Here is a 26721-nt window from a genome sequence, read left to right as displayed (position 1 = left end):
CGGGGGCGTGGGTTCGAATCCCACCGCTGCCAGCAGCCCTTTTAGGGAGCAGTCATCTTGAATGCAATCCTGCAGCATATACCGGATTCTGGGGTGGTCAGGCTCAGTCAGCATGGGCTCAAAGCTGCACAGAGAAAACGGCTCTGGGGGTGTGCTGATTGATATTCACCTGAACATGAGCTGGCAGTGTGCCCAGGTAGGCCAATAGCATCCTGGCTTGTATCAGGAATAGTGTGGCCGCCAGGATCAGGGAGGTGATCCTCCCCCTGTACTCTGCTCTGGTGAGGCGGCACCTCGAGTACTGTGTTCAGCTTTGGGCCCCTCAGTACAAGAAGGACATGGAGGGCCCTGGAGCGTGTCCAGAGAAAGGCTATGAAGCTGGAGAAGGGCCTGGAACACAAGCGGCTGAGGCTGAGGGCACTGGGGTTGTTGTGTCTGGAGCAGAGGAGGCTCAGGGCAGACCTAATTGCTCTCTACATCTACCTGAAAGGAAGGTTTTAGGAGCTGGGGGTCAGCCTCTTCTCACAGGTATCTAGTGATAGGACTAGAGGGAATGACCTCGAGTTGCACCAGGGGAGGTTCAGGTTGGAAATGAGACATTTCTTCTCAGAAAGAGCAGTCAAGCATTGGGATGTGATGCCCAGGGAGGTGGTGGTGTCACCGTCCCTGGGGGTGTTCAATGCAAGGTTGGATGTGGTGCTTAGGGACATGGGTTAGTGGTTGACATTGGTGGTAGGGAGATGGCTGGACCAGATGATCTTGGAGGGCTTTTCCGACTTCCATGATTCTATCTGAAGTTGGCTGTCACATGAACCAAACACAAATGTCAATATAAAACCATATGTTTTATGCAGCTTTAAGTAAAGTCCCAAGATGCTTGAATTCTTGTCTCAGAGATAATACCCTTTTTTTCTGTGTAGTATGCTTCTGAAATACCCTTTTCATAATATGTTCCTTGGTTGTCTACATCAAATTATTTTTCACTGTGAACAACAGAAATGATAGATGTCTTAATATTTTGGTGTAGTAAGAGGATAGGCATATAATTTTTTAGGAGCCTATAGTTTGTCTTTCAACAGCAGTAATTCAAAAAAAAAGTAATGAAGTTCAAAATTTAGATTTATGTTGTAAGCAGTAAATAAAATACAACGAAATACAAAGAAATGTTTCTCTTACTTTTTTCATTCCTGTCAAGATTCTAAGTGTACTGAGAATAATGGGTAATGGTTTTTTTTGTTTGTTTGTTTGTTTGTTTGTTTGTCAAAGGATGGACATTCTTATGCTCCTGATTTTTCCTGTAGGCTTAAATGTTCATTTTGGTGTTCCTTGTGTAAGCTGTATGTATGTAACAGGTCTGTTAATAGTATACAAAGCTTGCATAAAATACAGTAAATTCTGTAAACTTCAGGGCTGTAAACTATGGCAAGAAATGTTTCTCTCAAAATTCAGTTGTGTAAATTACAGGTGGTAGCTAATTGTTTGAAGATAGTAAGTTGTACCTTTTAATTATTTCTTAGACAATTTCCTAGTGGGGAAAAGACAGCTTACCTACAGTAGGCAAGTTGATTTAGTGTTATAGCAATAACTTTTAATAGAAGAATAATTTTGGGCAAAATTGAGGTTTCAGTGGCTGTAAATGATGTTACAGTTTTCTCATTTTCTTGACTGATGTATTTACTTCTAATCCTTACTGCCATAGGGCATAAGAATGTAGCTTTTCTGAGGATTGTATCCTTTTGTTTTTGGTATCAGAGCTGCTTGGACTTTCTGGGAGTACCTCAGGAGGTACTCTTTCTGATGTTGCTTATTTAAGGTGACTTGCTGCTAAGATAGTTTCCTATTTTGAGAGCTATCTGTGAAATGTGTCTACAGCAGCTAAGAATTTGTTTCAAGTCCACATAAGAATGCTAGAGTCATCATAACTATATCATCATTTTGTTAAAAGGTACTGGATCGAGCAGAGCAGCTGAGGGAAATGGAAGCAAACATCTTGCCAGCATTTCTTAGGCTTCAAGAATTGGTAAGTATCTGAGGAAAAAAATTAGTGCTTGTTTCCTGCACACTGAAAGTAACTGAATGTGAGGTATCTGTCTGTCTAGGTTCACTTAATCATGGTAGTAATTCTTTAGATGAGAAAAAGTTGCTTTTTTTATCCTTCTGGAAAGTAAACAACTGGCGGTGGTCAAAACCAGAAAGTAAACCAGAATTTAAATGTTGGCATGTTTTTCTTATATTCTTCTATTTAAAAAAAAAATACTTTTAAAATTCTGTTTAATAATATCTTGTTTTACCACATCTGATCTTTTGTAGATTTTTATTGAGGCTGATGTTCAGATATGTTGCTGTCTTTTCTAGAATATTTTTAAGAAGAATGGGATTTTTTTTTTTTTCTACGCTTCTGCTGTAATTCTACCACAGTATGTTTCTGCTTTGGAGTTAAACACTGTCTTGTCCTCTCTCACTTCAGAAGTGTGTAGGCTTATGTCATGGAAGAAGTAAAAATCGTGTGTTCTCTGAAAATACACGGAAAACAAAACTAGATGATGGTGGCACTTTGAAAAGTCTGAACAACTAAATAGAGGAAATTACTTTTTGTACCTCAGGACTTCTGTGTGGTAGTCAGTAATTTTCTGGTGACACTGAAATCACTATATAGTGAATGAAGACTGATTCACAGCTGTGTTCTTAATCCTGGCAGCTGATGCATTTTGCTGTCCCTTTTTATCTGTTGTGCCCGTGTTGTGGAGTTTGCTGCCCCTGAAGCAGTAATGTTTGTCTGAAACTTAAATATGCTAAAGCAACCTCCTCAAGTTCAAAAGTAATCTATGAATAAGTTTGTCAGCTTTCCTCGATGCTGAGGTTCCAGTGGTTTAAATTCTGGATTCTGAGGTGCTGTAAAAATGTTGTGCAGCTGATGTTGCAGAGGAATTAATGTTGTAGGGTCAAATCTACTGCATTGCTTACTTTCATGTCCAGGAGATGAGAAATTTCACTAGTGATTTGGGGGGAGGGAGGAGGGATCACAATAGTCATTTTTCTCATTGGTGTTATAACATGTATTATTTCCTTCTGGTCATCTGTTACACTTTATATTTTCCTCCTTGTAGACTGACAGAAATGTGACAGTTGTCATGCTCAGTGAAATAGTATGGGAACTGTTCCGCCCCAATACTGGATGCTTCGAGCCACTCACCTTGTATTTTCCTGATTACAGCATAGGTAATCTAATTCTTTAATTTGCTTTCTGGAGATTGAATAATACTTTGTTTTAAAGAAACATGCAACTGTATGTTTTTTTTTGCCATGTTTACCATTATGCCTTTTATGGAATCTGAAATATGCAATAGCTGCTGGAATATAGAAATCTGTATTCACAGAAAGTCTAAAACACTCATCTTTATTCTCTTGCCAAAACATCTAAAAATAACATTTTGGTTCTTTCTAAATAACTTTCTAGTTCTTTCCACCAGTGTGATTTTTTTTTTTTTTGTAATTTGTTTTCTTAATGAAACTTATTTTTCTGCTTGTAAAATGTGTTCAGCTTATTGAGTTAGTTTTAGATAAGCAAAAATTACTTATGTTTAAACAGGACACCTGCAGAAGATCTTGTGTCAGAATCATCCCACAGAATATTCTGCAGATTTCTATGCTGCATATATCAATATTCTGCTTGGTGTCTTCTACATGGTCTGCAGGGACCTGAAAGAACTTCAGCATTTGGTGAGATGAGATCCTTTTAATTTTTTTTTTTTCCAGATAAGCCATGAAAAGTCTAGATTTATTGTTGAATATGGACAAAGAGAAAATGTGTTAGCTCAAAATGCAGTTTCTCTAAAGATCCATGACAAAGGTTGCAATTGCTCTGGTGGCTGTAAAGGGTTTCCTGAGGTACATAGTGTTCCAGTCAGGGAGGCTACAAAAGCTGCACTAAGGGGATATCAGTCTGTATATGATTCACACAGCTTGGAAATTCTCTTGGTGTGTGGGTTTTTGTTGTTGTTTTGTGGGGATTTTTTTTCTTTTTTTTGCTCAAGCCATACCACAATATCAGGGACTGAGAGGACTAGAATAAATATTTTCACCTATTGGGATAAGAGGATAAATCTGATAAAACTCTTTATGGCTACTGTAAGTATAGCAGAAGCAATTGTTGTGACTGCAGCAGTTTTCGAAGAGCAGCTCCATTACAGACTCGGTTAGTAGGGTGTTTTTTAGTAGTAGTTATGATTTTACTGTTTCAAGCAATGGTAGCCCTCACTGTGCTCTTCTTACTCTTCAGATTCTTTTTGTATATCATTACGTGGATTTGCACTTTGCCAACTGCTACCTACTTGCTTTTATGGACTTCTGTAACACCTAGTAGACTCTTGCATTTGTCTCCTGGACAATTCAGTAGAACAGCAGACAGCTGCTTTCAATATGTGAAGGAATAACTTCAAGTATGTAATGGTTTTAGATACCCATTACATGTCCAACCACGAGCTTTATGGTTTCCTATGTTTATTAAATGTAACTTGCCACCCAACATTCTTTATACTTCAACATTATGGGAAATTTAACTTGAAATTTGGAACAATTTCCTCTATTATTTAGCAGCGTAAAATTTTCCCTTGATTTGCTTCCTACAGAGGATTTCAAGGTACCCAGGCTGCTAAGTCAGAGCAGCAACAACAAGCCAGAGCTGAGGGAACAAAGTCATGTTGAAGATATGCGGTAAAAGGATTTTTAGCCAAATACCAATTGAAGAAAGTGATAGCAAACAGTTTAAAAAAAAACAAAAAAACACTTTGGTGACCTTTGCATAGGAAAAGTTGAATAGCAATGCAAGGTATTAGGTATTAGCTCAGGTGATTGTTTAAATAAATATAAGTACAACATACCTATATAATTATAATACAAAGTACTTACATAATTACATTATAAGTACATAATTATATAAGTACAATGAAATTTCATCGCGTTCTCCCCACAAGAAATTTTAAACCATTGCCAACTGTGAAGTTTTATGACCAATGAACAGGTTTTGCCAGTGAGGTGATCTGAATGTTCTGCCTGCATTTCCAACAGGAAAATGTGTCTAAACTTCAGCTGAACTTATGTATCAAGTACAAAGGCTTTATAATTAGGTGAGACTAGCTTCTGTTTGTCTCTCCTTGAGCACAGACACAGCTCTAGCAAGGCCAGCAGCAGCGCCGCTGGTGTAGTGGTATCATGCAAGACTCCCATTCTTGCGACCTGGGTTCGATTCCCGGGCGGCGCAGGAAGCTTTTTCCCTTCAGGAGTGCTACTCCTGATGGATTTACCAAGGGGAAGTCTGTCATTTTGTCTTTCTGGGCTTCAGTAAGGTCTTTTATACTGTCTCCTGTGAGACCCTCATAGACAAGCTGTGGATTGCCAGGATGAGCAGACAGTGAGGTGGATCAAAAACTGGCTGGGCGCAGAGTGTGGGAACAGGTGGTGCAAAGTCTAGCTGGAGACACCCAGGAATCAATACTGGGTCCAGCCCTGTTTCACATCTTCATTAATGGTCAAGATGATGGGGCAGAGGTTGCCATCAGCAAGTTTGCAGATCACACAAAGTTGGCAGGACTGGATGATGTCACCAGAGGGTAGTGCTGCAGAGGGACCTGGGTAGGCTGGAGAAATGGACTGGCAGGAACCTCACAAAGTGACGAGTCTTGCACCTGGGAAGGAACAGCCCCATGGACCAGTACATGCTGGGGGCCACCCAGCTGGAAAACAGGTCTAGAAAAGGACGGGGAGGTACTGCTTAGACACCGAGGTGAACAAGAGTCAGCAATGTTGTTACTGCCCTGAAGGCTAAGGGTATCCTGGGCTGCATTAAGCAAAGTATTGATAGTGGGTTGAGAAGGGTGACCCTTTGGCTCTACTCAGTGTTGGTGAGGTCTCACCTGGAATGCTGTGTCCAGTTCTGGGCTCCCCAGTAAAAGAGAGATGTGAAGCTACTGGAGAGAAGTCTAAGCAAGGGCCATGAAGATGATGAAGGGGTTGGAGCACCTCTCCTATGAGGAAAGCTGAGGGAGCTGGGGCTGCTCAGCCTGCAGCAGAGGAGGCTCAGGGATCTCATCAGTGTCCATCAGTGGCTGCAGGGAAGGTGCAGTGCAGAGGGAGCCAGGCTCAGGGCGGTAGCGTGGCCGAGCGGTCTAAGGCGCTGGATTAAGGCTCCAGTCTCTTCGGGGGCGTGGGTTCGAATCCCACCGCTGCCAGCAGCCCTTTTAGGGCTGTACAGAGGAAAATGCTCTGGGGGTGCTGATTGATACTCAGCTGAATGTGAGCCCGGGTAGCCAAGAAGGGCAACAGCATCTTGGCTTGTTCAGGAATAGTGTGGCTGGCAGGACCTCTCAGGGAGGTGATTGTCCCCCTGTACTCTGCTCTGGTGAGACCGTACCTCGAGTACTGTGTTCCTCAGTACAAGAAGGCCGTCGAGGCCCTGGAGCATGTCCAGAGCAGGGCTACGGAGCTGGTGAAAGGCCTGGAGCACAAGTCCTGTGAGAAGCAGCTGAGGGAACTGCGGGTGTTTAGTCCGGAGAAGAGGAGGCTCAGGGGAGACCTTGTTGCTCTCTACAGCTGCCTGAGAGGAAGGTGTGGTATCTCCACTAGGGAGCAAATGCATTTGGGTTACGACTGCAACCTATTTAGTTCTAATAAGCCTTTAACCAAAATGAAATGTAAATGCAACGAGGGCATGTGAAATTCCAGTGACAATGCAGTTCATCTGCCTCCTAGGATTGGTACCTTGCAAAAGCCATGTGAGTAAAACTTGAAGCTTTGTCACAGTTGTAGGCATCATATATCAGTTTACAGGGGGTCCAGATTACTGTCTCCGATCTGTCAAGAGGTCTGACTGGAAGGCTGTTATCTCTGTGTTTAATATGTTACTATTAAATGGCTTGGGACAAGAAGACAGCTGAGTTCCAATAGAAGATCATTTCTCACAGATTATGCATGTGCACTAGCTGACTTAAACATTAAAACAAAGTACGGCTCAACACGTGCAACTACTTTGGACACCCAAGCTAAGGTATTTTCATAGTGAATGGCAGGGTTTCTATGGATTTCTTTGCATTGTGTGGATAGTCCTTGTATGTGAAAGGAGAAGAATAGAGTTATCTGAATATGACCCAGTCTTTGATACCATGGGGTCCATCCCTCAGGAGCAAACTCCTCCAGCACGGCTCCCCCATGGGCAGCAGCTCCCCCCAGACCCCTGTTCCTGCGTGGGCTCCTCTCCATGGGCTGCAGCTCCGGCCCGGGGCCTGCTCCTGCAGGGGCTCTCCATGGGCCGCAGCCTCCTCCAGGCCACATCCACCTGCTCCACCGGGGGCTCCTCCAGGGGCTGCAGCGTGGAGATCTGCTCCATGTGGGACCCATGGGCTGCAGGGGGACAGCCTGCTCCACCAGGGGACTCTCCACAGGCCCCAGGGGAGCTGCTGCTGTGTAACTGGAGCACCTCCTGCCCTACTTCTCCACTGACTGTGGTGCCTGCAAGGCTGGTTCTCACTCCTCTCACTCTCCCTGCTGCTGAGTAACAGCATTTATTTTTTATTTTTTTCCCAACTTTCTTAAATCTGCTCTCACAGAGGCACAAACAACATCACTTATTGGTTTGGCTCTGGTCAGCAGCGAGGCACTTCCCTAACATGGGGCAGCTTCTAGATCCTTCTCACAGAAGCCACCCCTCTGCCCCCCTGCTACCAAAACCTTGCCACGTAAACCCACTGCAGTATTGAGTGCTGCGCTTTAGTGAGAGCAGTGTATATCAAGGGAAGCTTCTGATGCCCACACCAAGCTTCTCTGGCTGACCACACTGGTCTGCATGAAGCAGAGAGTACGTTCTACCTCATTTTTTCCACGCGTTTGACTTTAAAGCAGCACCTATGGCATTCTTCATCTTGTCCCTTCCCCCAAGATATTCACAGCAAACTCCTTTCTATTGGGTTTCACAAGTAATTTAATAATTAAAAGTTTTACAAGTTTAATTTTAACACCTAAAACAATCACAACTTTAATTCTAATAACTAAAAACCAAATACATCAACAATAGCTGCTTCATTCAGAGGATGGGCAATTTCCACAGTGTGCGCTATCCCAGCAGGCCAGTAGATGGTACGACAGGATTCTGTCTGCACGCCTGCAGCCAGCCAGTGCTCCCAGGCAGAATCGTCCAGTCAGCAGCTAACGTTCTTCTGGCTGCAGATGTGGAACTCTGCAAAGAAAGGTAGAAATTTTACTACATGTGCATGCATCCTCATCTTTGTCCTTTACAGTTAATTGCTATGTTCCAGAGCCAGCGGTGACTTTCTGAGGTGCGCTCACAGAGCGCTTCACATAGCAGCACACTGCACAGCCTGTCTCACAGCTGCCTGGCTAACGCCTACAAAATGATGAGCTCTGAAAATTAAGCTGTGGGATTCACGTGGAGATTGTGATCCCATGTGGAAAGCGCACTGCTTGAGAGGCAAGAGCAGCTATGAGAAACTTCTGCTCTGGAGCATCCTCCAGAGGAGCCACCACCTCTCTGGGCCTTCCTTGCCCTTTGGGCATGTACGGAGAGATGTGGGGGTGGGGGACATGACGGCCTGCCTGCTCCCACAGGGATCCAGAAGAATAACAATCATTTTTACACATGCAGCAGGAGGAAAGCTCACGACAGAGAAAGTACTAAGAAGCAACAAAACCATTCTGAAGTAGCTGAGCTGCTATGAGTGGATGAAATCAAGGCAGCATAAAATGCCTAGTTTTTATTTTTTAAAAATAAATGATACTGTGTCTCAGAACATCTAAATTATTTTCAGCACTGACTTAAAACTTGCTTGGCTTTGCTAGATGAAATCACACGTGGTAAAAATGTCTCAAGGATTTTAGCAAAGTGCAAGACTGAACAGCTCCAGAGGATGCTCCTTGCACAGTGGCGCTTTGCTGTCCCTGTTACAGACGTGTCCCCAGGGGCAGCCAGGAGTCCTGCTGGCCTCTCCCAGAGCCTCGCCACCCCGGTGCCTCAGAGACGTCCTGTGAGCAGCTACGTAAACCCCACAGCTTTGCCCTCCTTTGATCTTGTTCCAAGAATGAGACTCAGTATACTGAGAAATCATTTTTGCTTTCTTAAAGGAAAGGTTCTCAGATAGCGTGGGGGCTCAGCGCAGGACAGGAAAGGAGGGCTCACACAACACTTGAAAGTTCACAGGTCTTGCATTGGTGGCAAGCAGAAGGCAAGCGGGGGCTAGCTGCACTAATGTACCTACGCTTCCTGCCTGTGGTAAGGCCACAGTCATTCCCCTCGACTCCATCCGCGGCTGAACATCATCCTTCTCAGGCCGTGCCTTGATGGTCTGTCCCCGTTTTCTTTCATTGGTGGGCGTCTGTTCTTGACCTGGACACGGATCGTCTCATTTTGCATCCTGATGGTCCTCACTGACATTGTTGGTGGGCGTCTGTCAGTGGCCTGGACGTTGGTCTTCTCAGGCTCAACTCTGATGCCTTGCGCCGGTGCTGTTGGTGGGCATCCGTACCAAATTGCCATCATTTTGTTAATGTCCACCCACGCCCTGATGGTCCGCAAATACTTTGTCAGTGGGTCCAGTTCCGTCTGTGCATCATCCACCTTCTGACGCTTACTGGGGGGTTGGCTCTCAAGGTCATGCATTTCTTCTGTGTAGTTCCTTTTCCTCCCCAGCCGCACCGTTTCATCCAGCCTTGGATGCTTTTTGGGGGGTTGGCCATCAAGGTCATCCATTTCCTCTGCGCATTTCCTCTTCCTTTTCAGCCGCTCCATCTCATCCAGCCTGGGACGCTTCTGAGGGGGTTGGCTCTTGAGGTCTTTCCTTTTTTCTGTGTATTGCCTCTTCCGTCCCAGACGGATCGTTGCGCCCATCCTCTGCACTTTGCAGCGCACTGCCCAAAGCCACCACAGGCTGGCAGTCCCTGCCCGGTTTCCCTCCATCAGTTGTTCTCCGAATGCCCTTCGAGTCTCTCCGTGGCACTCCAGGAGCAGGAAGCTGCCGGACTAAGTTGCTGGCACTTTGGCAACCCCTTAATAGAGGTGGGGGCAAGATGACATCACAGAGAGGTGACATGACGTCATAGCGAGGTGACATGACATCATAGAGAGGTGACATGGGCCTCTGGGAGAAGAGTCCAGAAGCTGCCCCATGTTAGATAAGGGCCAGTTCCAGCTGGCTCCAAAGAGACCCTCTGCTGGCCAGAGCTGAGCCATGAGCAATGCTGGTTGGACCTCTGGGAGAGTGGATTTAATAAATAAATAAATAAATAAAAATAAAAATAACAGTAGATTTAAGAAAGAAAAAATAAAATCAAAAATAAAAATCCTCTTGGGCAACAGCAGCTGGGAGAGTGAGGAGTGGGAAACTGCCCTGCAGTCACCAAGCTCAGTGAATAAGGAGGGGGAGAATCCATCCATCCATTTCTTGGGTGGTGTGGTTTGCACCAACTCTGTTGGTGGGCGTCTACCCAAATCCTGGATGTTGTTCTCCTCAGCCGAGCCCCCAGCGGTCTGCTCACATGTTTTCCGTGGGTTCCCAACCATTGTTTCCCCATCATGCATCTATGGACACCTTCTGGGGGGTTGACCGTTGCGGGCATCTATTTCCTGGGTGGATTTCCTCTTTGTCCCTAGTCACACCGTTTCATCCATCTTTTACGCTTTACAGGGTGATTGGCCATTGAGGTCATCCACAAGGGTGGACTCCCTCTTCCTCCCGAGCCGCACCATTTCATCCAGCCTTGGATGCTTACCGGGGGGTTGGCTGTCGAGGTCATCCATTTCTTGTGTGGATTTCCTCTTCTGTCCCAGACGGATCATTACATCCATCCTCTGGCCTTTGCAGCGCACCACCCAAAGGCTGGCAGTCCCTGCCTGACTTCCCTGCACCCTGTCTACTCCAAGTCTCCTTGAATTCCAGGAGCAAGGAACTTGGCAAGAGGATGCCAGCTACAGGGCAGCCCTTTTTATGGGGTGGGTGCCAGCATACACTGAGGTGGCATCAGAGTAGGTGGCAGCAGACATCCCAGGAGACCCCTTCGTGGCAAAGGAGGCAGATACTGGGTACACCCAGCATCATTTTGCTCATCCTTGCTGCAGATCTAAGAAGCAGTCTTCTCCATTTCATCTCCATCCATCTCACATGGCTCAAGAAACGGTCTGTCTTGCTGTGGGAGGTGGTGCCAGTTAGGAGAAACTTCTTAGAAAGAGTGGTTAGGCATTGGAAGGGGTTGCCCAGGGAGGTGATGGAGTCACCGTCCCTGGGGCTGTTTAAGGAGAGGTTGGACGTGGTGCTTAGGGACATGGGTTAGTGCGTGATTCTTTTCAGTGCCAGGACAAGAGGTGATGGAGACAAACTGGGACACAGGAGGTGCTGCCCAAACACCAGGAGCACTTCTGTGCTGTGCAGGTGAGGTTGCACTAGCACAGGCTGCCCACAGAGGCTGTGGGTTCTCCACCTTGGAGACCTTCAGAAGCCGCCTGGATGTGGTCCTGGGCAGCCTGTTCTGGGTGTCCCAGCTTGGGCAGGGGTTGGAGAAGCTGGCCTCCACAGCGCTCTGCCAGCCTCAGCCGGTCTGTGATTCTGTAGACATACAGTTGAGTTGCCCTGCTTATCAGAATAATTTCCTTGCTTCAGGTGCACTGTGTAATAACCAAAGGTATGAAAAGATTTGTGTAATTGGACCCTAAATTCTTTTTGTGCATGACAAGTGTTTTCTGCAGAGCGTAATGGCAGGCAAGTGCAGGTATCTTAGGAATGACTCCATAGTGCCTAATATAAACCCTAAGTGTGTATGTTGTTATGCATGATTAATAATACATTAAGAAATTACATTAAATTTATATGTGGAAGTTACTGCCTTGTGTTTTCTCTATGATACCAGAGAGATTTAATAAGATGTGGTAGGACAAAAGGAGAATGAATTGTGAGGATTGTTAGTTTACAGTATTCTGTGTGTTATTTACTTAACCATTAAAGAAAAGATCTAGATTAAATCATTGTCAAATATCCCACGATCTTATTTTAGGCAAAAGGAGTTGGTTTTAATATCGAATGAGTTAGGGTTTTTATACATCGTTCCTTCTTGTTTCTTTTAAGTACATCTTTACTTCTGAACGTGCTGAACTGCATCTGAAATACTGTAATCTTAAAACAGGTGGTTGATGGAAGTGTTTAAAAAAAAACACACAAAACTGCTTTTTATTCCATTTATGTTTAATTGTTATTAAAAAAAAAAAAGATAGCCTTTGAATACAGAAAACTGATTTTGCTGCCATCCAAGCTGAGTAACCTAGGATAGTTCACTTCTGTTTATGTTTAACCCACAGCAATGTTGTGACATTTTAGTGTAGAATGTTTGGAATTAAAACAGTGTAATTATTGACTGAAAAATAATTAATCAGTTTTGTAAACCAGTGAATTATGCTGTGTGCTTATCCTTGTAGCTAGATCAAATGTACCATACCTTCTTAATATGTTGTACTTTGTATTTTCTGCAGGCAGCACTCAATTTTTCAAAGTACTGTGAACCAGTGGTCAGAGGAGAAGGTAAGCTTCTGTCCTTAATTTGAGCAGTTGTATAAAAGTGCTGATGCCCTCCTGTTAGCTTAGTGAAGGACTTTGCTTTGATCCTCGTTTTGTTCACTTGTTCTGGTTCACTTGTTCTGGTCACAACACTGAGTGTCCCCTTGCACCCAGTAGGCAGCATTTGCAGTAGAAAGCAGGTGAAGGTTTCTGATGGTGGTGTTTTAAGGAAACGAGAAGGAAGTACTGTGAAAACTTGCTTCTCCCTGTAAAAAACTTTCTCTTCACTCAAGCACCAGTACTTCTACAGATAGTGAGATAAGTCATTTCTCTCCCAAGGCTAAGAGGAGAAAATAAGAGCAGAAGTTCTGTCGAACTGTCGCAGGGTACCTCAGAATAACCACAGCGAACCAGCAGTTTGGGCATGCAAACACATGAAGCCGCTGCGTTATTGTAATACAGCATTTTAGAGTCAGCGTGTTAGACATTTAACAGAGTTGATTTTTGCTTGGTGCAGCAAACGAACGTGACACCCGCAAACTCTGGAAAAATATTGAACCTCATTTGAAGAAGGCAATGCAGACAGTTTACCTCCGGGAAATATCCAGGTAACCTTCTGTGGTTTCTCTTGTTGTTTTTGATTCTAGCAAGATCCCTCCCCAAATATTTATTTTGTCTCAATTATGTTTCATGGGTAGTGTTTCTTTTGCTCTTTATCATTCATTTCTTTTTTGGCATATAATGTTATAAATAAGATCTCTCAGGAGGAGGCTTTTAAGTAAAACAGTATCTGTAGCATATAAAATACGTAGTAAATAAACAAGTAGAAAAGGGTTTGTGGGTTTTATTTTCATTGATGGTAATGGAAAGAGATCATTTTGGTAATTTTGGTCATGGGTGGAGAGCTGTCAAGCATGGAAATCCATCACCAGAATGTACAGTCACAATTACTGGTATATATCTTGAACACTGGTGTTCTTTAGCTTTGTGTACTAATCAGGTTTGTATGATTGCTGTGCTTCTTTGGCCTTTGTTTTCTTGTCCAAGGGCAAAATTCTCCTTCTGAGGAATTATCACTTTTGACAGCATTAAAAGTCAGAGTACTGCTAATTGCTAATGGGCTGAACTTCTGGTGGCTCTGGATTCCTTTGTTTACTTCTTAATTTGCCAGAGTGCTAGGAAGAAGATGGCACTGTTCATTTTTAAATGACAGCTGTTGTTTATACCATGGAAGTAGAGAGATTCAGTAGTGCTTGACTTCTGTATACCGATACAAACATAATTTCTTCATGTCACTGAGGCCACAGAGTATTGTGGTAAATAAACCTGGATGAGTAGTAGAAAGATTTGCTAAATGTCTTGGAAAAGTGATCATTCCTTCAAAAAGAGAATTGATTTTCCTCGACATGAGTTAGACTTAGCTGCACCATGAGGCATTATTCTGTTTGCCTCAAATGTATATTGGTACTCAATATTGGTGTTTGTTAAACATTCAACTCAGGATCTTCCCAACTCTTTATATTCTGTGATTGTATATTCTAATGATAATGTAATATAACACTATGATATAGCTTATGAATTGCTTCCAAATAGCTACTTTTCCCTCTTTACTGTGTTCTTTGATTATTTTTGGACTTTACCATTTTTTTATCATAACTTTCAGCTTTTTTGCATAATAGTTCTAGGATTTACTTCTGTGTGTCTGTAAACGCTTGAGGAATTCAAATAACCATATTAATTTGTCTGGCCACAGAACTGTAATTACTCTGGGGGTTTCTTTCAGATTTAAGTTACGGAAATATAACTTTTATAAGCTGTTCTGCCTGAACCAAGATGAAAATGAAACTTTTTTTTTACCTGTGAGGTAGCCAGTGGATGAAATACTGGGTTGATAATTTGATTGAACATTCATTATAATTTGGGTGTTACATCAGCTCTCATTAAACTGTTTTCATAAGTTTTATGGCTTATGGATGATAAACCCGAATATGTGATGAGTAAATCAGAACTGAATTTCAGCTGAGGGACTGTTCATGAAGATCTTTAAAAATCAGTGGTGCTTTAAAAAAATTGTTTGTTTGTAGTAAACTAAGTGATAATCTAAAATCATGACATTTCTTATGATTCTGTTCTTTAGGGGAAGTATTAAAGTGAAAATTTTTGCTATTTAGAAAAATACCAAACTATTTACCATTCCTTTTCACTGACAAAATGTTCATCTTGATTTCACCAAAGTGAATTTATTCACCAGTGAAGAATAAATACTGCTTTCTTTTATACATAGACTTCAGAATTCCATTATGAAGTAATTGCAGTATTGTTCTTATTAGGATAAACACAGTTAATACCAAAAACCAAACCAAACCAACCAAACAAAAACAAACACAAAAACCTATCAGCATTTTTGCTTTTATTCAATTTTGCTTTGTTTTGAAACTTAAAATGTTATTGGTAGTTGCTTACTGGTAATAGTTGGATGGAAATGAATTGATAATCAGCTTGACCTCAGTTTTAGTTTTATACCTTCATATAGCATTATTGTCTGTATTTTTAATTACTGAAATACATGCAAGATGGTGAGACTTGGTATTTTTAATTATTCTCTTACTATATCCTAGTCAGAGTCATGACATTAAAATACGTGTTTGGTATATGTTTATTTTTCACCAAAGGAGGGTTCTACATGACAGTAACAAATACTTCTTTATATACTTCCACGATCTGTCTTTTAGCTCACAGTGGGAGCGCTTACAGCAGGATGAAGGAGAAGTGGGGCAGTTGAAAGGTAACTTGCAACTAACCACATACAGTAACTCTGCAGAGGCTAGTAACATAAAATGTATATTGCTACATTGACTTTGTCATTGTTACCTGATAATGTGTGAAAGGAATTAATATGGACAAGGATACCTAGTATTCAGTTACAGTTCAGGGATAGTATGTTTTTTCTTAAAGACCTTCTAGAAAAGACTGCTACTACTTTTCTTCCTGTGGCAAATATCCTAGGAGTAATATTTCCTAAGGTCCTTTGGGGGTATAAAATCAAGTTTCATTTCTCCATGTAACAATGGACGAGGAAAGGGCTGACCCCTGACTCAAACCTCAGAGTTCCAACTGGCAGAATTGTCTGTGGGAGCAAGTCAATATTATACCCGTGGTGTTGTGTTTTGCTTTTTATTATTAACCTGGTTTACACCACTCCTAAACAAAGCAGTTGTCTATGCCCTTACGTCTTGATAAATATCAGGATTACATTTTTTTTTCCCGTTCTTTTCTTGCAGGAGTACAGTTTTGTGGATTTTATAATTTGCAAAGGGCTAAAAGTCAGATCTTAACATTTCTGTTAGTGTTCACTTACCGTTTGGGAAGAATTACTAAAACATTTTCCTGGTGATATCAGTTGGTCATGGTCTTTTGATCAGTTCTTAGTCTGGGACACTTTTCCATATTATCCATCACAACAAATAATTTCTTCTTTAGGTAGAGATAAAATAGACACTTTTTAAAGTTATCTGTAATGTAATTGCAGTCATCAGACTGTTTCCTGTATTTGCTTTATAATTGGTATTTTTGCTATGTTGTTGACCAGAGCAGTTTGATTCAAAGTGTTCTTATTGAATCCTCTTTCCGTGCCCAGATGGCCATGAAATACTTTTGCACTTGACAAACGCAGAAAAGGGGACTTTATTCAAACCACATTTTTGGTGAACTTTAGGCATATGTAGTAGAAAAATAGATTGTTGGTAAACAGCATTTGATAATAACATGCTTAAAAAAAATTAATTTTATCATGGATGTAATTAAGCAAATAGATCACTGCATGATGCAATGTTGGCAGATCAGAAGTAGAAACATACTTCTGTATTAAGCTGAATTGTCTGTATGTAATTTCTTTTATTTGGTGTTCCATTATATAATTAATGTGCAATACAAAACAATCTCATAAGTGTGAGTTAAAGCTAAAACTGCATTCCTTTTTTAACTACCTTGAAAGGAAATTATTACTAGCTATTACCCAGGGTGCTTCTCATCACACTGAGGGCTCTGAATCTTAACTTTTAAACATCTTTAATTCCTTGATCTTTATTTGCTGATGTTTGTGTATTAAAGCGTAAAGGTACTAGCATTTTACAGAACAAGAAACAATTGAAGTGAAAACTTGTAAGAGAAGAGGGCACGAGAGAGGTCCTTTAGTTGTTGCCATAGTTAGAAAACTCATGAAGTAAGGTGGTTTGATCATCCTGCATGAGCTGGGTGAAAGATGCAACTACGGTGATAAGGGTGGGGGTTTGTAAAGGCAAAATTATAAAGTAAATAAAACAAGGGATGTGAAATACTTGGACTGTATAGTACTGTGCTTGTAATACATGGGATTTGTATATTAGTGAAATATAGATGTAGCACACTAGTTCAACTGGATCAAGTTTGAAATTTTAAGAACATTTTCCTTTTTGCAGGAAGTAAAGCAGTGGCTAGAAACTGTAGGATGCTGAGCTGTGGCTTAGAAATGCAGCATGGGTTTGTTCTCCATCATGGCAGCTGAGTTCCTTGCTGAGCTGTGTCTGGCAGAGTCTGGAACAGTCTTGGAGAAAGGCTTTGCAATTGCTTCTAAATGTCTATTAATCTGCCCCGTTTGCTGTTAAAGTTACTTTAAAGGAAAGTATCCTAGTATTTTTTTTTTTTAGGGAGACGGCACTTCAGTGGTTTTTAAATTGCTGATGCTTAGATAAAGCTTCTGCGAGAAGTCCGTGAAGAGTTAAGAATGTGCACTGTGTTTAGCTTCAAGCCACCACTCCTTGCCCTTCTGATTTTTATCGCTGGTAACAAGTTTGTCCGAAGAAGCCATGTTCATGAGTATGAGTACTCATACACGAGTAGAGCTGAAGGGAAGGAAGAGAACGTAGAGCCTGCATTATTGAAACAAGGGAATACAAACCAGTATAATTTCAAGCCTGTAGAGGTTTATGCATGGCTAATACTTGCTCTCGACTGTTTATTTTACAGGACTTTCTGCACATACCCATGTGGAACTTCCTTATTACTCCAAATTTCTTCTAATCGCTGCTTACCTTGCTTCCTACAATCCTGTTAGGACAGATAAGAGATTCTTTCTTAAGGTAATGGATTTTTTTTTCAGTGCTGTAGATTGGATTCCTTTGTAGTGGTTCTCCTGGTTTAAAACTCTGTTTATTTTGATCTCTCTTTCTGTGTGTGGTTCATCAAAAGTTTTTTGGTGGATCACATCATTGTTGATAACAATCACTTAGTCACTAATAATGCTTAAAGGACAAGCTTCCTTTTTATCTCAAAACATGTAACACTGATACAGCACAAGTGTTGTGCTTTGTATTTGTAAGTTGATACAACTCATGGGCCAAACCTCATTTTCTGTTAATAAATAAATAAATAGTCATTTGACAAAATACAGGCAGGAAGATGTATCTCAGAAAAGTGAGCAGGTTTTTTTTTTTATGCGTTTTTACCAACTGCAAGGTTTTTGGCATTATTACAGTATATCTCAATACGTCTATATAAATATATGGTGTTCATGGCAGATGGGGTGAGTGAATAAAATGAGATTTTTTTAAGGATATGCTTTTTTTTTTTTTCTCTCTTGAAGAAAACTTGTAAATACATGTTTTCAAGTTTACTGCAGTTCCTAGTGATGGTATACTAGTACATTATTAGCTGAAATAAATTTCATGTTTCTGGTCTGATCCTACAGTGAGAGCTGTAGGTGTTTCACCTTTCTGTCCGGTCCTTTCTTTAGAAGGGTGGAGGATTACTTGTAATAAGTGCTGATTGACAAATTTTCTTTATGGTCAACTTTTGTTCTTCTTACCAAGAAACTGCTTGTTAAGAAGAACAAGAGATTTCTTTGCTAAACAAATGGTTTTGGCCAGATTTTTTCGCATCAGTCTTGGAACTCAAACAGGAAAGCCTTCAAGTTAAGTAAAGCATGTTATCAAAAGTGCTACATCTTGCTTGCTTGTGTTCACTGAACAACATTCTCAATTTAATTTGTTTCCCATCTCCTTTTTTAGCATCTCTGAAGTTGGTTTCCACTCTTGCAAATGAACTCTCCTGAACTTACGTACATTTGTGTACAGCAAATGTAATGTGAACTTCTAAAGTTTTTGAAGTGGGGACTGTCTAGGCATTTCAATCACTGATATTAAGTATTTTTCCCAAGAACTGGTAAAACAGGAGAAGCGACCGTTCCTGCCACATGTATCATCTGATAGCAATTAGCACTTCATCAGGTGCTGAGGCAAAGTTCAGAAATAGCTGCATCTCAAAGTGAAGCAAATAACACTTCAGGGGAAGTCTTCAAGTTGAGTGTTCTTGAGTCATGCAGGCTGTGAAAATAGAATAGGGTTTTGTGTCAGGGTTGTAATGAGATTGCAAGTAGATTACAGAAACATATCTTCTGGAGTAGTTAATTAAGGGCTGCCAGAAAGCAAAAGGGGTGCAAACAAAAGGATGGTCATTGAGCTGCTAACCTGCTCTGCATGTATAAGTGCTAGGGTATACGACAGCTGAAGACAGAGTTATGATTTGTTGAAGTCTGGAATAGTAACAGCCTGATAAAGCAATGAAGTAGTAATTGGCAGTGATGGCATTAGTACTGTGAAGATTCAAAAGCTGTGTGCAGATTAAATGAAAAATAAGTTGTTTTTAAAATATCCTTTAAACAAACAAACAAAAAAAAGCAATCTATAGAGATTATTTTATTGATTTAATGGAAAACAGGATTAACAATTAACTAAAAATCAGCTCTGAGTTTCATATTTTGTTGTCCTTGCACAGAAACAGGGTACCTGCTCAGTTGGTTTGAAACACCAGTGGTATAACTTAAGTGCACCATATGGAGATCCCAGCATAACCTTTAAAATGAATGAATAGTATGAAGTGATCCATCACTAGCATGCCATGTAACCTCAGGCCTGATCACTCTTCTCCCTGACATCTCTCTGTTATCACAGCAGTCCTTTTCAAAGGTGTGATAAAAATTACTTTTTTTTTTTTTTAATAAGCAAAATGTGATACGTATTAGCTGGATGAGCCAATACTTTTTTCTTGACATGAATGAGTGCTGAGATCTGTAAATACGAAGTATGAGATTTTTAAACACCAAAAAGGAAAAAAAGAGTTTTTGGAGACATCTTTTTCCTGATTCATTGGGTATTCTAATAAGGTATACTTATTAATACTCATCAAGGTAATAGATAAGACTTTTAAGATAGTTTAAAGATAAACTTTTCAGGTGATATTTGGGAAATAGTGCTTAAATATGTTAAATACTATAACTGCAAGTCTCCAACAATTTTACATTTATCCATGTCATCCTTTATTGCTCATTTTTTTAACCCATCCATTTATAACATCTTGTTTACTATATTTGTCCTTGTTTTGCTCTCACATTTCATCCAAGAACACTTCATATTATCATTGGGCAGTCTTTCCTTTAAGGATGCTCCTTTTAAATTATGATTTCTGATTCTTTTTTTCCCCTCTGTTATATTTTCTGTTTGTCCTTTTGCTTCTGCACCTTGAACTCTTTGCATTGAATCAATTTACTTCCTGGTTGTCATTCTGCTGGCTTGCATGCCATCTGAATTCTAAAATGGAGGCAATAAAAGATGAAAATTCAAATGAATGTATTTTAAAAATGAAGTGGCCAATGAAAACGCCATCATTTAAACTTTCATTGAAAGAGAAAAATGAAAACTCTGCCTTTTCATAAGATGATTGAGAGCTGGAGGAAGGAGGTAGCATATAAAGTAACATTAAACTCAAATTTTCACTTCCTCTTCTCGCCAGTCCTTGGTTAATCAGAAAAAAAAAGCATTTCACCAACAAACATTAGTGTGTTGTTTTTGTACCACCTGGGGACATGATGAAATAAATTGTAAGGGAAGTGTGATTTTTTTTAGGGATTCTGGTAAGAAGGTTTACTAAGTAACATAAGAAAGCTGTAATACAGAAGCCGAACCAGACTAGCATGCATGTAGTGCACATTTTTTTGTTTACTCTTTTGATTCTGTCATTGCTGCAGAAGAAGCAGAAAATAATCTGCATATCATACTTGCTTTTTTTTTTTTTTACAGCATCATGGGAAAATTAAGAAGACCAACTTTATGAAGAAACATGAAAAGGTATATATCTTATCTTTCTACACTGAGTTTGGGAACAAAGATTCTCTTTCTGCTGTACTGCTGCTTTTATATTTTGTTACCTCATATCCTTTACTGTAGGAACAAGTGTTGCCTAACAAACTTAGAGGTGTATTTGTTTTCTATGTTATAAACTTCTGTACGATAACACATAAACATAAAAAAGAAAAGTCAAACTTGAACACTTAAAACATGTTGTTTTTAGACAAAGCCCAAAATCAAGTGCACTAAATCGATGCGGAAGCTATCATTACATCCTTTTCTTCTCTATGCTATGTGGAGTTTGGGTGAAAAATTTTAAACTTTCTTAGCTTAATAATCCATGTATCTGAGTTGCCTGTAGCCTCTTCCCTATGTTTTTTTTTCTGCCCCTGTGGGAGACCAGAGTCCTTGGCTATCCGAAGACTTTTTTATTTTTAAGTTTTCCCATTTCTGTAGGGGTGCAATTCATACGTGTGAAAGCATGAGTTGAAATAAAATTAAACCATGTGTTGTACCTCTATGTAGAGTTATGTAGATTTAAGAATTCTTAAGTCTTTGAATACACATCGTGCATGCATAGACCTCGTGTGTCTTTTCTCTGGCACGTTGACTCCAGCGGAATTTTAGAGCATTTAATTAATTTAAGGACTATTCTTGAAATACAACCACATCTTAATTAGTTGATAAATCACTTTCAGGAGAGGGGTAGGAGGAATAATTACTATATCTTAGACCAAGATGTTCTTCCTGCAGCCTCTGCAGGGAAAGTGTGTTGTTTTATTCTCTCAGCAACAGGATTTCTAACTTGGATGCTGAGATGGTAACAACAAGGGAGACGGGGACAGCTAGGAATTCAAAAAAAGGGGGAAAATAGAGTTTTACTGAAGGAATACTGAGGTCATGATCACCTTAACTGTACCGTAGAGCTTGTTCTCTTGTGTAGATGTTTAGTAAATGCACCTTAACTGTACTGTAGAGCTTGTTCTCTTGTATAATTGTTTAAATGCACTTGTATCTAAGTTTACTTCTTAGCGCTCAGAAGCGCTTGCATCAATGATGAATTGTTTTTCATTTTATTAATGTTCCTGCAGCATCAGAATATGCAGACACAGTCTGTGCCCTGTAGTCTATTTACATTCTCGTGTAAACCTGAGGAAAGAAAGGTAAATGAGGGTAACTGACAGGATCATATAGTTATATAAACAAAATTAAGTCAAAGAGATGAGACAGATTTCAAAGACGGCAGATGATCTAATTCTTTCACCTCTTGTATTAAAAATGATTATTACTTTGAAGAGAATTATAACTTTGTAATCCCAGTAAATCAAATATACTTAACAGAAAATATCTGTTGAGTTGACTCTGTTACATTAAACTTAATTAAACTGCATTAATGTGCAAGAAACAGGAATGTGTCGTAGTAATTAACCAACAGGACAGAACTTGGTAGCACTTCAAGGGGACTTGGAGAGCACTGGTTCTGTTTGTGTGTCTCTTTGTAGTTGAGAGGTAAGGACCCTTTCACCATAAGAGCTGATGGCAGAAAATGTAACTAGGTCAGAGGACAGTCTGGTTTTGAAAAAATTTGAGACATTGTACCTATGATAGTGGAGAATAGGATTGGAGATCCCACAGGGATCTTCCAGACCTATGTTCCTTTTACTGTCCTCTAACTTTTTAAAATATTGCACAGAGACACAGTCACACAGATGTGTGATCTTGTGTATTTTGGTCCTGTGACATTACAATGAAGGAAATTGAAATACATGAATAAAGAATTACAGATGCAGTGTTACAAGTAAATGCTCATTTGCTACTATCTGTCATGCCACCTGTGTGTGTGCTTACAAACTTTTGCTCAGAGAAACTTGTTTAAAGTCAGACTTACAGATCAAATTCACCTAACTGCAAGTGGGTGCTGCACCTAAGCTATCCCTCATAGACAGTGCAGAGCTAGTTGATATGGGCAGTGGAGTGGAGGTGTGATTCATCTCATGCTAAAGTGGGTTCTGTGCTCAGTCAGATGAATGGCACCATAAACTATATTGATTAGCTTTCTACTGGTTGTAGTAGGAGCTTAGGAAACTAGTTTGGCTATACGTATGTACTTGGAAGCTAATATTAGATGAGATAAATCCTTCATTAAACATTTAAGTACAGCCAGGCTGGAAGTCTTTTTTGACTCTTAATTCTTCATTCAGTCTAGAGGCCATACTTTCTATTTAGAAAAAGTAAATCTTGTGAATTCCCTATGAGGGGAAAAAATACCTTTCCCTTGTTGCAGACAACAGCATTTTTTAATGTTATTTTTTTGCATGGTTGATATGTAACAATGTTTTTCCAGTTTAGTGACAGGTGACAAATCTTCCTGTTGAAGCTACTTTAACAGGACTGTGCTTTTACAGGTGTCAGTCTGGCAGAAGATCAGATGTATTGGTGTTTTTTTCTGCTGGTGAAGAATTTGTCTATTGTTTTTCTACCTTAACTTTAAACTAGGATTTGTTTTTTATCAGTATTTCTAGCTTACAACTTAAGATACTTGTATAACACTTGTATAGTACTTATATGAAATCATATGTAATTCAGAAATACTTCCTGCTCAGAAAAGTGAGAAGTGTAGTTCCATTTTTAAGTATATGATAAAAAGGTTGAAAATTCAGCCCATTGAGCTTAAGGACTTTCACCTTCCTGTGCAGGTAATTTAGTTTGGGTTAAGCTTCTACTTTTTAGGGAATGCTTTTGATTCTCATTCTTGTTCGTGATATTTTGGAATATGAATACGTGGCGTGGAGTTGTAGATCTGTGAAAGGCTTAGTTCAGTTAAGCGGTGGGAGCATGAAACTTCACAAGCACACATGGTGGAATCTATGCGAAAGCCTTTTTAAACAACTAGGCAACTGTACTGCCAAAGATGAAAAGAAGAGAGGGCAAACAGAACTGGATAGATTTCATTGTTATAAAACTTCTTGGAGAGCTTTTCTGAATGTGGAAAGTATCTTTGTTGTGAAGTGATACAAGGGTTCCCTTGGATTTTTGTAATTACTAATTTATGCAGTAATTTATCGTAGCTCCTTGCAGAAGATTTTCACAAATCTAATTCTTCACTATGTTCTGTTTGGAGGAATTTCTGAACCATTCCTACTCTTACAGGAATTTATTGCTGCCAAAGAATTCTAATAAAGTGTAAGTTCTAGAAGGAACATTTAATTTTTATCTAACTCTGACTTTTCCAGAAGAAAGTTTTTTAAATCTGAAAATTCAAAAGAGTATTGTGTCAAAGCAGAGAGCTGATAATACTAAGAGCCAAAAAAATACAAAGTAACTGTATACAAAAGGCAACTTCAGGAATTATTGCATGCTGATTGTGCTTGCTAGCTACTTGGAGAAGTGTATGCATTTTAATTATTGTATGTTTGACATTTTCTTGTTGATATTGCAGAATACGCTTCGCAGAACTGCCATGTTTAGAAGCATAAGGGGAGGGGATTGTGCAGTTTGTAACTTCAACCGCGCCTGCATTCTGACTCAGGGTGCTGTGTTCAAGTGAATTGGTCTTATCTGTTTACACGGTCTCAAGTAAAATTTCGGTGGTTTGTCTTACCGCTTTCTTTGTTAGCCCAGAGGTAGCTCTGGGGACACCTCCTGGATTTTAAAAGCTAAAACCTGTATTGGAAGTGCTTTTTTTTGTTTTGCTGAAGCAATGGGTGCCTGTGTTTTCCTGATAACTAATGCCCTGGAAGTGCTGGTGCTATATTTGAGGTGTCCTTTTCTAGAAGCATTTTTAAGCAAGGTATTGTTTGAAATTCCTCTTTGTTATGTACTGGCTGCTTTGCCAGTAAGAATAAATCACTGCACACAACAAGAGTGGAAGCTGAATGGCAAAGTGGAGAGAGTGAAAACGGCAGAGTGGAGAGAGGTGGATGTACTCTGGGCCCTCACACTTAGCACTCTGTGAGCCACATCTAAAATCCTCTGTCCAGTTTTTCCCCCTCCAGTACAAGACACACAAACTGGAGCAAGTTCAGGGGCTGGAGCACTCGCTCTGTGGGGAGAGGCTGAGGAAGCTACAGTTGTTCAAGTTGGAGAAGGGGACTTGAAAGCAGCCTGCAAGGAGATCATCCAGAAAATGCAATGCAGCAGTGAATGGCGAGGGAGTGAGAAACATTTGGCATAACCTGAAACAAAGGGTTTGTACTAGGTATTAAGGAAAACATTTTTCTGTATGAGGACAGTCAAGTGAGACTGGCTTTCTGGAGAGGCTGTGCAGTCTGTGTCCTTTAAAGCTTTCAGGACAGGACTAGTGAAGTCCTGATTAACCTGGCCATATCCCCCAGCTGCGTTTGCTCTGAGCAGGAGGGGTTTGAATCAAGACCTCCCAAGGCCCCATCCACCTAGAATTATCTTATGGATAAGTGTCTTGAGGAGATAGTGTACGCTAAGAAAAAGTAGCATTTTTGGGGAAAAAAAATAAATAGTTAATGCACCACAGGTGTCTTGCAGCCTCAACCATTCTGTGATCCTTCTATTAGTATGAATGAGGTGGAACTCAAGAAGAATTCCTTTATTCTGTATTTTCATAGCACTGCTGCACTGCTACATGGTCTATTGGTATAGATTAAAAGAAGTACCCCATGTGGAGCAGAGGAAAAGGAAAACAAAGTTTTAAAACTGTTTTTTGTTTGTTTGTTTGTTTGTTTGTTTGTTTTCTGTAGATCCTGAATGGCTAGAATAGCTTAATTAGGGTCTAGTAACATTTCTATAAGAATTTGTGGTTGTTTCCATATGTGTTTACTTGGTCACTGCATCTTTCAAAGCAGATTTAAAATGAGTAAATATTTATGCTAAACTCTACTTTCTGGCAGCAGAATGCCCTGGTCTGTTCCTTTAATTACCGGTAAACATAAGAGAATCTCTCGCTTTAGGTCTATTTTTCATATGTGAATTTGTTAGCCTTAACTCTTTTATGTTAATAGTGATGAGGTTTCTTTTCCTTACATCCTTGCACATATTTGCTATCAACACCATTATTGTACTGACAGTGATTCTGAATCCATTAAGTTAAAAATCTAGGAATGTTACTGTTTTTTAGATAGGTTCTTACTTTTAGGAAGTTTTAAATAACTGCAGTCTTCTGACACTTGTTTTAGAGCAAAATTTTACCAATGATTTCAGCATAGTATTCAGAGGAACAAGTGTATTTCCTGATCCTACAGCTAATCTCACTCCCTTTAGAAGGAGCAGGCTTTAGGTGGAACACAGGGCAAGCAATTGTAATGCCCTTGTGACTACACATTACTTTTCTTTCCTGGAAGGAACTAAAGTAGAAGCTATGATTCAAACCCATGAAAATGAGATCGGACTTGATAGCTGGAAATCAGGTGAGCTCTGTTAAACTGGAAAAGACCTAATTTGTCAAGTACTGTATGTACTGTTAAGTTCTAGATGACAAGCGTGTCTATCAGAGAAGCTTAATATGGCATTCAAGATGAGGAGCTCTTGTTCTGCACCTGCTGCTTTTTCTATAAAGTCATTTAACCAATATTTTTCTTCTTGTTTTTGACAAAAATATGATTAGAATTAGTAGTAAAGCACCTCACGTACAATTATGTGTGATGTGAAATTAATATAATGTGGCCTTTTCTGTTTTACAGTACAAGGATTTCTGATTTCCAGCTAGAGTTTTATAAGAACCTTTTATAACTACCATCAAAACACAGAGAAACTAGTCTTTTCTCTTCCTATCTCTTCAGCTAAAATGAGTCAGATAAGGCGATTCTTATATATTTTCAATATATACTTTTTCAAAATGCAAATGCTAGTAAAACATTTGTCTTCTGTAGAGAAATCACACAAGGATATATTTAAAAGATGTTAGGTTTTATTTTCAGAATCTGTTGTTATGTACAGTTCTTTGTAGGTGATTGTGGATTATAGGCTCTAGACGATAGAATAAACCTAAAGTATTACATTTTTTTCACTAGCTAGAAATTGTGAGCTTTTAAGAAGTCTTAGCACGT

At 40.1% G+C, this 26721-nt stretch overlaps 1 protein-coding gene and 2 non-coding genes across 3 annotated transcripts in view; all 3 read left to right on the top strand.

The window, feature by feature from the left end:
- The window catches only part of ORC5 (origin recognition complex subunit 5), a 94848-nt gene that overhangs the window by 31715 nt on the left and 36412 nt on the right, over positions 1–26721 (top strand). Inside the window, exons 8-12 of the mRNA XM_035347892.1 lie at positions 12521–12569; positions 13063–13153; positions 15278–15330; positions 17550–17662; positions 20657–20704. Coding sequence (XP_035203783.1) covers positions 12521–12569; positions 13063–13153; positions 15278–15330; positions 17550–17662; positions 20657–20704 — 354 coding nt within the window. The remainder of the gene's footprint in view (positions 1–12520; positions 12570–13062; positions 13154–15277; positions 15331–17549; positions 17663–20656; positions 20705–26721) is intronic.
- On the top strand, positions 5190–5260 carry TRNAG-CCC. Its single transcript has one exon. It is a non-coding gene; the product is annotated as a tRNA-Gly (tRNA).
- On the top strand, positions 6146–6227 carry TRNAL-AAG. Its single transcript has one exon. It is a non-coding gene; the product is annotated as a tRNA-Leu (tRNA).

The sequence above is a fragment of the Oxyura jamaicensis genome, chromosome 1 (genome assembly GCF_011077185.1).
Source record: "Oxyura jamaicensis isolate SHBP4307 breed ruddy duck chromosome 1, BPBGC_Ojam_1.0, whole genome shotgun sequence".
NCBI lineage: Eukaryota > Metazoa > Chordata > Aves > Anseriformes > Anatidae > Oxyura > Oxyura jamaicensis.
The sequence above is the reverse complement of the archived record's forward strand: the minus strand, read 5'-3'. Positions and strand labels throughout refer to the sequence as shown.